This window comes from Typopeltis vanoorti, chromosome 25 (genome assembly GCF_054136105.1).
Source record: "Typopeltis vanoorti isolate ZY-2024b chromosome 25, IOZ_Tvanoo_1.0, whole genome shotgun sequence".
Lineage (NCBI taxonomy): Eukaryota > Metazoa > Arthropoda > Arachnida > Uropygi > Thelyphonidae > Typopeltis > Typopeltis vanoorti.
Genome location: NC_143573.1, coordinates 6,469,141 through 6,482,108, shown reverse-complemented (window position 1 = coordinate 6,482,108; position 12,968 = coordinate 6,469,141). Strand labels below are relative to the sequence as shown.

Here is a 12,968-nt window from a genome sequence, read left to right as displayed (position 1 = left end):
AGTTTAATATTAACTTAACGTCCTACTGGAATTATTTTCTTGTTTATAAACACGAACAGCATGACAGTACGTGCCAAGTGCATGAACAGGAAAAGTCAAAACCGCAATGATTCATACAGTTAGTTGCTAGTCAGTGAACTATCTATTTTTTATTTGTTTTTAATTAACTAGATTTTTAATAGTATAACTGCTATTAATATATTACTATACTATTAATGGTATAACTTTTATAAAATAATGCTTTTAAAGAGCGGCAAAACACTTACTGCATCTTGTTTCTTTTAGTATACTAAAGAAAACAAACATTTGCAATTAGGCTTCAGGTGAAATTGTAATCACATAATTGCATTGGCAATCATCCCTTGCATCCAGAAGTTACAAAATTATTCTTAACGGGCCAAATTCTTTTTCCTTCGTCTTTCCAAAATGTTAAACCTACTTCAGATAATACTCGAGATCTTTTAAAAACCCCAGAGACTAAAAATCGATAACTCATTTAACCTTAACGACACCTACTGGGAACGTTAGCAGATATATGCCGGAAGACAACTGGATGCTTGTCCCTTGATATCAATATTTCACAATGGAGCCGAGTGGAAAACATTAGTTTTCTGATATTAGGGTCAAACTTCGATTACAGAAAACAGGAAGAGAGAGATCTCACTTGATGAAACGGAACATACTTTTGGAAATTGGTAGTGGTCCAAAACAGAAGTTCCTTTGGTGAATACTGTAATACTTCGCGAAAAATCTCATTTCGAAGTCTATAAAAGAATCAAACGCATTTCTTTGTGCAAGGCCTTATCATAATACAGTAAAAGGCCGATACATATTTCAGAAACTTCCGATATGAAATACCGCTGTAGCAGCCTATCTATTCTGCAGAATTTCATTAATATATATACCATTTTGTATAGGACTTAATACATGTGGGGAGGACTATTGTTCTGCTATAACAACATTCTACAAAATAGATAGTTAAACTAAATATACTTAGCGTATTAATTTCCATTGCTCACGAGCATGACAGAACGCCTTAATTTTATTTCTTCATAGGGAGACTAAAGTCCATTTAGAGTGGTAGCGACACGAACTCCGGGAATTACCGAAATTTATATCTATACGTGCAGCTATAATGAAATGTTCGTAACTGGTTTGATTTTTGTGCGGTAAAAACTGGAACACTGGAGTGAAGAACTCCTATAGCTCATTCCCAGATTAACTCAATGCTGAAAAAAAAAGAAATAAAATCCGGAATAAAACAAGGTTCACCACACGATGAATAACTTGGCTTGTGTATATTCACTCAAAGCTCGTCTTTTCCATCATCTCTCTTTTTTAATTTTTTTTTAAAATTAGCTAAATTTTATTTTAAAATACAATTTAAATTTTAAATAAATTATATTCTCTGACGCCTTTTATTCACACAACGAGTAGGTAAGGCCATTTCAGTCATAACGTTTCCAAGACCGATGGGCAGCCCTTCTCCAGCCGCCATTGGTAGCTGACCCAAGGTTATGATTTCATTGGTATTTAGAAAGGAGTGCATGGAAAACACCTGCCACCATATCATGGTCCGTAATCCAACCATCGTATATCGGAAAAAGCTCTATGATTGAATTTGAGGAGTTAAAACCCGATTGTCGGGTATAAAAATTATATTTGCTTGTCCAAAGGTCGACTTACTCGGGAATAGGCTGAGAAAAGGACTAGAAAATTTTTCTTTCGATGGGAGAATCAAATGCTGGAAGCAAGTGCAATTTCCACAGAGATACAAAAGCACTTGTTATTATTATTATCATCATTATACAACAAATAATGCTGGGGTTTATAATGCTATGGCGTCATATATAATCATTATATATAAATTTTCATTGATCTTCTCCAGCTATACCAACTGTAGTCGATCTTCCTTAGTTATTTTGCATCGCATCTACAGTTGTCCTCCAGATGTAAACTTCGCGAAATTAAATTTCCCTTGTCAACCAAAACACAATTCCTTGTATATATATTAATTCATTCTAATGCTTCTTCGTTCAACTTATATTAGTCTAATATTACCTTCTTACCGGATCCAATATACTTACATTTGCCTACATTAAATTTCAAGCTTCGTTTCCTTACCACATTCAAATCTTTTAAGGCAATTCTTATAAGCTTACGTCATCTCGACAACTGGCTACAATGCCCAGTATCCTCAATAGAGAGAAAAATTCGCTCAGTATTTGAACATCTCATTTGCGATTATAACAAGGGCTTCAACACCGAACCCTGGGGTGCGTCGTTCCTAACAACCTTGCTCTTTTGAACACTCCACCGAACACTACTTCCCGCTGTCTCTCAGTTCCTAACCCATCTTACCAGATGATCAATACTTATTTGGAGCATTGTAGTCAGCAGATTCTTTTTCTATCCCAGAGCATGACGTCAAGTTTATGCAGAACATTCCATTAATAACAATTTCTCATGGTTATTATTTTAATTAAATTGTTAAAGATTTGTTTTTGTTCATGAGACTGCCCATTCCTAAACGCCATCCGTATCGAACGATGGTGGCCTTGAACTGATCATTTTTACAATTCTGTAGCAGCGTTATAAGAAGCATTTTATGATAATGGAAATTTATAACTGAGTTGCCTTTCTGTTCTTTCTTTACTGTACTTATAACTACGCTTTCCCTAATATCGATTTAAAATTCGCGTACGATCATCAGTAACACTGAACGCAGAATTAATATGAAGAATTACTCAACAGCGGGAATTGGTCGCCAATAAGTCAATAAAGCCGAAACCAAAATGGTAAAGAACAGATCTACATTATGAATGAATCATTCGAATTGCGTTTACTAGCTAATTTTATTTATTTATATATTTATTTTCAAGAACTTCACGCGAACCTGCATTGACACTTTCAGTATTCATTTGGTTCTAGAACCGTCTATCGAGGGCTTGTGTTCCATAACCAAATTTGTTTTACTTGGCATTCTAACACGCTCTGAAGACCCATCGAAACGAACGAACGCGTACTCAAAAATCGAGGACTCTCCTGGCAGATTTAATCCCGTAAAATAAAGTTATGCATCGCGCTGCCCATTACGTTTTGAAATATGGTCGAATAAAGATCTGCGTCGTGAGTTATTTATAATAGTGACGATATTCTGGCTATATTACCAAGGAAGACGAAGGGATGTGATAAATTTAATCGCATTGCTGGTCGATAAACTGCTTTTCGTGCACTGTGAGGATTAATAATTAACAAACGCTCAATGGGATGATCGATTACGAGAAGTAAATTGAGCAACTTTCTCCATAAACTTACCTCTACTAGTCCCTGAAGTACACGAACGAAAATAACCATCCCCGCATTGATTGTCGCCGATCCTGGAATTAGCATGTTGAGGAACGCTGAAATGGCTATTGCCGTCCCAAATATCCTGCATAAAAGAAAACACCTTCCATGAGCATACATTTGCTTTCTAATAACTATAAATAATAGATGTTATTACTGAGAAGTGATCATGCAGACCATTTCACAGAAAGACTACTCTATAAAATCTATATTTTTTTAAAACTAACATAAAAAAAAACTGTCTCCAGTCAGCTACGTTACTACACCACTTTTCAAAGACATGTCCGTTCCACTTTCTTAGTGCCAAGCACGCAAGACATTTTTTATTTATTTTTTCTGCGTTGAAAGAGAATTGGATATAACACAATAAACACTTGGTTAGCAACGGCTGTGTCTGTGATCGTTTAGAGAAAATGAAAGCAGTAGTTTCATCCCATTTTTGTTACGGCAATCATGAGAGAAAAAGGATAAAAATTATATATAAATTTATTTCTTTAAATGTAATCATTCATTAGCGATACCGTAGATGACTGATACTTTTTCTGTGTAGTGTGGAAGATCCACCACTGCTTATGGGAGGTTCAAAATGGCTTGTAAACAAGGGACCTTGTTTGGTGTTCAGAACAGTCTTCTCATTACTATTCTCATTTGAATTCCATGAATGGGATTCTCATAAAAAAATATATCGGCGAGTCTAAAACATGGCGAATGAAATTATTCTAAAAACAGAATAGGAAAGGTAAGCAATGCCAGTGATATCAAGAGAGGCTTCCGTCTATGAAGCCCGCTAATCTGGAGCATCTCTAACACTCGCAACTCCATTAGCCGATGTGTCAGCAAGAAAGATCCTGGTTGAAAGGCAAAGCTGAGTAACAGCGATCGATGTTTTACTTGCACTGCCTTTGCTACCACCCTTGTTCAGAAACGTGCGATCTTATATAGTAAAGAAAACGATGCTTTAACAAAATGGTTGGAGGTTGGATGGTTGGATGGATTAAATTGTGGATCAGTATGGAGAGGCTTGGAGAAGCTTCGTGGTAGTTTGGATGTAGTATGCGTTCTTTGAACAGTTCATGATGATGGTTCCATATGTTCAACAGTTCAATATCCATCAAGTCATAAAAGCTGCAATCCTTTTGGAAAAATTCAAACATGGCTCAAATACGATCACAACCGTATAAGAGATCAAGAGCAAGGCTTACTCCATAAATAAGTGGAACAGTACCCAGAATTCGTTCGAATTCCCTTTTTTAGCCATTTCTCCGCACTAAGAAGAGTGCATGTATACCTGGCACCGATGCCAAAATTTTTGATATTTTTATATCACTAAATGGTTGCGTAAGTAGAAACAAAGGTTTATCACCATGTTCTGGATAAAGGTGAAACAGTGCCACATATAGGAATGGCTAATTTGAACTCGTACTCATATACAATCCTTTCTTCTAACAGAAGATTGAATTTGAATCCAGATCAATGAATCCAAAGCTGTCGCCCAACTACCATTTCTGTAAATTTGTGATTAATTTTTATTTCTGGTTTGGTTTTCTTCGAAGAGTGATATTTTCGGATTGTAGGAGAGAGGTAGAGCATGAAATTTAAAAAAGGGGTTAACCCGGGGTGGTTATAATAATATTTCTTGCAAGGTAGACTGTTTCGTTGGTGATATAAGTTGATATGTTGCAGACGATATCCACCTTCTTGGTAATCTTTTTTTGAATGTTGGCATCGTTCACTTCTCAAGGTGCTCATAGTGATAAACACACCAACAAAAAAGTAATTTTTTTTTCATTTTTTTTCATTTTATTTTTATCGATTTTTTCCCTAGCACTGAAAAAGCAGCTGTATAAATTTGATTGGGAAAAAATGGTTGCCAAGCGCGGAATGAAGTTTTTATTAACTTGTTAATGAAAATTTTCCTATTAATCCTTTCAGAGTTGTCTTTTATATAAACATAATAAAACTATTTTCAAGACATCTATCTTCGTTCATAGCCTTCGATTTACTACTTCTTTCTCTTAGTTACATCCATCTACCAGTTTTAGTTTAATCTAATTTTGATGTTCATCATAAATGCCACATTTTCAGCGAAAGTTATTTACTTTCACAAATTTTATATTGCGAGTAACGTTTTCCTTACATCTGTTAAAATATCACCACCGTTAAATATTCTTAACAATTTCATGCAATCATTTTATAAATATTAAATGAATTATAATAATATTGAATTTTTACAATACTAAACATGAGTGGCGTACCTGTTGGCAGGATATTTGGCTGCTAGGAATCCCCCCGGGATCTGAGTAATGATATAACCCCAGAAAAAGGACGCGTCAACAACTCCAATAATTTCAGGGGTCCAATCAAATTCCGGACTCTAAGGAAAAACAAGAAAGTGACAGTTAGGGATAGAAAGAAATCATAACATAGCAAGGAACAAACTGTTTTGATTAACATTATTATTATTATTATTATTATTATTATTATTGAGAGGTATTTTCAAATTTATGATTTTCATATTTTAATTCACGTTTGCATGAAATCATATTTCTTGGTTTGTGACAGGGAAAACAAGTGAAGCAGTTAAAAAAAGCCTTTTTGTGCTAAGGCTGCTAAACACGTACCTGATTTGTGTTGATCTTTGATGGCTGAATTATAAAAGACGTAAGATGGGTGGAGATGAAGGGGATTTCAAAAGCTTTTGCTGGCAGTTGAGCCGTAACCTGTTTTAGCGGCACCATAAAGTGCTGTGTACCTCTTGAAATGAACCGATAGGCTGTGGATTCGAATTTCAAACATGTGTATTTTGTGTGGTAATCTTTTACGAACAGAGAGTACAGTAGATCACACGGGGATTGTCTTTCAAACAACAATTCCTTTTTTGGAGTCAAGGTTTCCTTTGGATAATAGCATCAAGAACAGATTGTCAGCTTCATAAAAGACACATTCCTTTCCATATGTTTGCTTCTACTTGTTACGTAGACAGAAAGGGATAAGGATAGTCCCTCGGTTTGTTGGAGTAATCTGGTATGGTGGAAAGTTGATAGTGTTCCTTGATTTATACAAAGAATGCTGAGAAACTTTATACATACCTCGGAATTTATCTTTAAAATGTACCATTCTTCATGCGTACTAATTTTTGCAAAAAAACTGCAGATATGAATGTTTTCCATCGATGGCGGATGAATTTCATTGGTCAGTGCAAAATGCTTACTGGAGGTCTCAAGTGGTTTGTAAAAAGTTCAATGTTTGATGTAAGAAGCGTTAGATAAATGCGGTACTAATGTGCTATAGGTTTAGAATATTTAGGAAGCGGAATTAACATTAAAATAAGGAATTAAGCAAGTCTTATTAATAATAAAAATGATATCCCATCATAAAATGCCGCACTAAGCATCGCTTTACCATAATTTCTAGATAAATGAAACAGGGATCTTCTGGTATGGATATTGATGGTGATAATGGTGATAATAATAATATTATTATTACCACAGGGAGTACAAATCTCATGGAGTTAGAATTACCGTATATTGCATCTTGGCAGTTATATGCGCATATCAGTAATTTTTACGTGTTTTTAACTTAATAAGAATGCTGTGCTTTTGGAGAGATACTTGAGAAGTGCTTATAACTCGCTCTGACTTCATTTCATAATTAGTTACAGGAACAATTACAGGCATCTTCAATTTCCTTCTCCGAGATCTTTTGCTTGTGCCGTCTACTATTCTGTTAAGAATGTATTCTGCACAAAAATTAAGCTTTCTACGTTCCTCTTTCTTTCAAAAATTCTGTTGTTTTGCCACTAAGTCAAACCGTCAAGCTAATTAGTTGTCGAGAGTGGCATTCAATCAAACCTGGAAAACTGCATAATTAAATGAACCAGAGCATTTCTTCCTTTGAATGCAAGTAGAGATTAATCATTTCTGAGCAGCAATTTTTTCCACCCACACGAATTGCCATTTTGCTATTTCGGTTGAGTTAATTTTCGTGCATTTCAATTCACGTCTTGAAGTTTGGGAAAATTTTATACTTGCAAGAAAGGCAGTAGGAAACGCAAAGTTTAAATTGGTTCGGTATTAAAAATAAGCATGTGTGTGTGTGTGTGTGTGTGTGTGTGTGTGTGAGTGAGTTTGAAAAATTCGTGAGTAATAAAGTCTAAAAAAAGTTTACCATCCACAACTGCTTCGTAAGTTGCGCTAATCAATCACTCCACTGCTCACCTGAACACGTCGCAGGCTTAGTTCAGCTTTTAATGTTCTTCGCATTATTGGTAAATTTTTGACATTTATTAAATGCTGGTCTGTTGGAGTTAACGAGATCAGTTAACAAGTGTTTAAAAGAGCAATTATTGTCATTCAGAAATGGAAGAATTATAAATATTTACTAGCAAATTAAAATATTATTCCAAATGTTTTAAGATGCTAGTAAATATTTATTTCAAATCATTTGATTCAAAAATGTTGCTATTCTAATTAACTATTTGCGGTTATTAAGAAGCTAAATGTTTCTGAAACCGAAATGCAGAAGTCTAAATAGAAAACAAGACATTTTGTAAGAAAGAAAACACTTATTTAAGTGTATAGCACAATGACAAAGATATCATTTTGTGTTATTGGCTGACATTTTGTAAGAAAGCAAGCTTTTATCGGAAGGATTTTTCAAAATGTAAGAGATTAAATTTTGATAAAAATAAATAAATTTATTACTGAGAAGTACAGCGATTAGTTTAAATGGGGGATACTTCCTTCTTGCAATAGGAAGTCGACCATACACGCGATTGTAAATGTAGCTTCTGTCTTTTCATTGCTTTTCCCCTCTTGTTCGGTACGCCTTAATGCGAAGTTGGATACTTTAGCATCTGGAAAATACAACAAAATGTACAGAAAGGAATTTTAAATTGCTTCCGCTTGGAATGAAGGGTAATAAGAGATCTTAATTCCCTCTAAGTAGATATCCAATTCCCATGACAAGATAGGCTGGAATAAAATATAAGTAATTGTATGGATACTTAAGCAGAAAACAAAAGCCTGCATCTTAAAACTCATTTATATAAAAATGATCGCTATAACCATTCCGGTGGGCTAATGCGGTTGTTTCCTTTTCCCTGTACTATGACATGAAAGTATCGCGGACAAAGAAACTTTTACGGTATAAGAGATCTCAATTTAGAGTGTACCTTACGGTAAATGGGGGTCACAAAGTTTATTCTCAGCAGTATGGTTATGACTGTGTGCAATCAGACAAATAGATGGGAAGCAGACATCACATCCAAATGAATGTCTCTGGCAGTTGGTTAACCCTAATGGCTGATCAGGGAGATGGCCATAAATGAGCTCATAAGGTAAAGTGCAAGAAGCAGTAGCACATATAGGCCACTTATGCCTGTAAAGTATTTAGGATAACAAACTCACTTAGAACAATTACTTATAGAAGCATTGGATGACATATCGCGTATATTTCTTCTAATCGTACTTTCCCAAGTTGCTTAGAGACAGAGTAGCGTTAATGTGGATTTTTTCGGAATAATTTAACTTTGTACTACAAGTATCTGAGTTTATCGTTCCTTTGAGAGAGAGTTTCCATTGTTGATATCACGTACTTAAGTCCATATGAAAAAAAAAAGCCTAGGAAAAATGGTCCTCATGTAAATGAGTGGATTCGAACCCAAATTTATCCACACTTGTTTTTTGCATTTCGTCAAGAAAATTCCATTCCCTTGTTCTTTACGGAATACGCATGCAGCCGAGGTTCACAAGACAACGCACTCGTAAATTAACTAATCAATAAATTAGGTTCACAATTCGCAGTTGAATAGGCACTGCATTGCAGGTGCAAATGTGTCTATGCTGCACTGCATTACCTCTCGATTAGAGGCAGCTGCACGCGAAGAAGAAAGGACAGACAGTTGTAAGAGGAGGGAATCGGGAGATTATTTTGTTGAAATTATGGCAGAAGCATCTAAGACTATGAAGCAAGTACAGTGGGCTTATTAATTGGCGGTCTGTTTTGCAAGAGACAAAATCTTGGCACCTCCGTGTAAGATCAGCTAATCCGTATTCAGTAGAAAATTATAAAGTAAAATGAATAGAGAGGGGGGGGGGGAGAGGCTGATGAAGCCAAATATTAGACACATACAGAAAAACTCAACCTGATTTTAGACCAAACCTGCAATAAATAAAAAAATAATAATCTGAATATTCAGTATACACTAATATAAAGTTCCGTAATAAATTGTCGACTCTTTATGGAGAGGAGGTGTCGAAAGTGCGACACCTCTCCTTTGGTTGGATAGACCCGAATTCTATCAGGGAGGCGAGGAACTTTTAACAAGGGCTTTTCAGGACAGGATCTCTTTCCTCAAATCGGCTAATTTTTTAGCAACGCAGTTTCGCCGGTTACAGAATCCTGACGAGCATCTTAAGGAAATTTTTTATCATCTGGGATGCAAGTTGAAAAGAAATGAGAACGACACACTTAGGACAGGGAAAGCAGGATTTGCTTTGCGTGCATTTAAAGAACATCACGCTTGAATTTGAACAGTCCGACAATTCAGATCGTTTACTGTAGACGTGGCACTTCCAGGTTTGTTGTTGGTCATCAGCTGTTCGGCCTTTGCCCACCTTTCTTGACCTGAGCAAGTCATGTGGCTAGACGAAAGTCGAATGACCTACGAGAACAAGCTCTTCTTCCTTTCTAGTTTTCACCAGTTGGATTTCTCTGCACTGGCTGTGCCGGGTTCATCGGTGCTTCTTGTTTGTTTAAACTAATTAATGATCCTTCGCACGGATCTGCGATAAATCGGAAGGCGCCTTCTTAGACGTTTTCTATCCAACTCGAGAGCAACAGATCGATCTGAAGCACCTCCTCTTCCGCACATAGATATCAGTCTCTCTCTCTCTCTGTATGTGTGTGTCTGTGTGTTTGTTAACTATGACCATTTATCTACGGCAGTGTTTCTGAAACTTCAGATATCCGCATATTCCTTCTTAAATATTCATTATTACCAAGTACCTATAATTAACTAATTAAAAAAATAAAATCATTAATTATTTAAAATTAATAAATTAATTTAAAATATTAATTAAAATTAAATATCTATTTTATTTGAATTTATATGTTCATGTAAACAAAAAAAATATGATTTTTTTTTAAATTTTGGTTCTCTAGAGATGTCAGACGACACACTCTTATCAATTTCATTTGATCCAGATGCAATATCAACGTTTTCTTGTATCTTACTTGTATTTGCTAAATTGCTCTCTTTTGGTGGTTTTATAAATCCAATCTTTAACCAGTGATCCATTCTCAAGAATTTAAAAGCTAAAAAAATTACCGTATTTACTCGAATATAATTCGCACTTCTTTCCCAAAATTAAAGCTAAAAAATCGTGTTGCGAGATACGTGCGGGAATTTTCGGAAACTAAAGTTTTCAGAAAAAAACTGAAAATAGTGCGACTTACCAAGAAACTCCTACTCGCTATCATTACTTTTGACACCGAGAACAGTTTCTTTGTGTGCATCATGAAAATCATAAACCCAAATAGCGTCATCGTCTTTCCCATTATTTCAAGCAAAAATTACCAGTCATTTACAAGACTTGAGATATGTAGAGCAGCGAAGAACTGCATATGATTGGTGCGGTATTAACAAAAGATTGCGCGAACCAAAGACAAATTAGCATTTCAACATAATAAATTTAGTTTAATCCTTTATCCAAGTGTGAGCAAACAAAGTTTGCGCCTGAAAGTATCTTCAGGACTGGGGTAAGGTGGTACAACACTAGGGCAACTCGTTGCAAAGGTGGAGTAAGATACCAACACTCCTATCTCAGTATCTCCCATAAAGCACAGCACATCTCCTTGCGGATATGTCTAATGTAATGCATTAAGGGAAGGGCCACAACCCAGACTAGTTTCGACCTTTATTGAGGTCTCTTCAGTGGGAGCCAGGCCCAAGTGGAGATACCAGGCAGAAGCATTAGCAGGTCATCTCTACCTATAGGAGTTGCCAAATGGTGTGCCACCCTTTTTTAATAAATTACTCTGGAAAAATAAATTTCAACATCCTTCTCTAAATCCAGAGTAATTTATTAAAAAAGGGTGGCACACCATTTGGCAACTCCTATAGGTAGAGATGACCTGCTAATGCTTCTGCCTGGTATCTCCACTTGGGCCTGGCTCCCACTGAAGAGACCTCAATAAAGGTCGAAACTAGTCTGGGTTGTGGCCCTTCCCTTAATGCATTACATTAGACATATCCGCAAGGAGACGTGCTTTGCATTATGGGATATACTGATATAGCAGTGATGTTTGTTTGGTCCACCTTTGCTATGAGTTGCCTGGTGTTGTACTACCTTACCCCAGTCCTGAAGATACTTTCAAGCGCAAACTTTGTTTGCTTACACTTGGATAAAGGATTAAACTAAATTTATTATACTCTAACCAAGTGAAAAATAAACTTTCAATAGCATTTCAACAGTTGACTTGAAATGCTAATTCCCTTCAACCGAATTCCATAATATCTGAAACACATTCACTATATATTTCTTAGTTTTAACACGTTAACGACGTGAGTGGTGTCAAGCAAAACCATATGTTCTACCGGAAACATATGGTTTTGCTTGGTCTATACAGCAGTTTCTGTTGGAGAGGGGATGTGATTCATTATTTAGTGCCGTTTTATCCGGGTTGTCTCTAATTGCACTGTTTGTTGAAAACTATAATGACTCCTTTAATTATGCATAGCCGAAAATTGCCACGTACCCCCTAACGACCTTTCGCGTACCCCAGGGGGTACGCGTACCACACTTTGAGAAACACTGATCTACGGGTAGGAAAGAGATTAATTTAGTACCATTGGTTTCCAGCTAGGGATTTCATTGCTTTGGTAAAGAGAACATTCAGAATCTTGAAGAGTGAGCTAACTACGCATTAAATAAAAAGCTACATTATTTTCATCATACGGATGGCTATGATAGCGCGAGAGTTGCAGATTCGTCAGCAAACCTGAGTCGTTTAGGTTTGCTGACGAAGCAGCTAATTCAGTGGGACCTCCGTGGATCATTTCAGTGAAAGATGTCTTATCAAGGTTGTTCTGTTTATTTTATTTTTTTTAGGAAGTCGAAAACCTTTCCCCTCTCTCTGTCTCATCTAATCGGGTAAGGTGCTTTTTACAGGATTCAATCTGACGAGTTCAGCCAAAACAAAACCTCACTCATTGCAGTGAGCCAAAGAGGCGTTAGGTTATCAGCATTGGATTATCTTTCTCTTACATCACTAAATTGAAAGACAATTAATAAAAGTACCTACGTTTATCGCCTTTTAGAATAGCAACCTGGGATAAGGGGAAGAGACATTTTTGTTTTCGTTTTTTTTTTTTTTTTGTTAATCTCACTGTGGAAACCTAAAGTTTATTAGTTCCGTGGGTGAACTGAAAGATTTAAATAAATTGGACACTCAGCTCTAGACATCAAACCTGCTACTTTATGCCTCCAGCATGGTGGTGGTCTGTCAACAAGTGAGAAAAGAGCCTTCCACCTAAAGACATTCGTTTCGGTTCGTTCTACAGAGGGACTCGAACTCACAAAGCAAAGTCCACTCGGTTACTCAGGCTCAATCAACTC

General features: G+C 36.1%; 1 protein-coding gene across 1 annotated transcript in view; it reads right to left on the bottom strand.

Moving 5' to 3' along the window:
* The window catches only part of LOC150092510 (vesicular glutamate transporter 1-like), a 245,880-nt gene that overhangs the window by 77,316 nt on the left and 155,596 nt on the right, over positions 1 to 12,968 (bottom strand). The window contains exons 4-5 of the mRNA XM_090414498.1: positions 5,604 to 5,722; positions 3,319 to 3,433 (exon numbers count right to left, since the gene is read on the bottom strand). Of these exons, the coding sequence (XP_090270624.1) occupies positions 3,319 to 3,433; positions 5,604 to 5,722 (234 nt within the window). The remainder of the gene's footprint in view (positions 1 to 3,318; positions 3,434 to 5,603; positions 5,723 to 12,968) is intronic.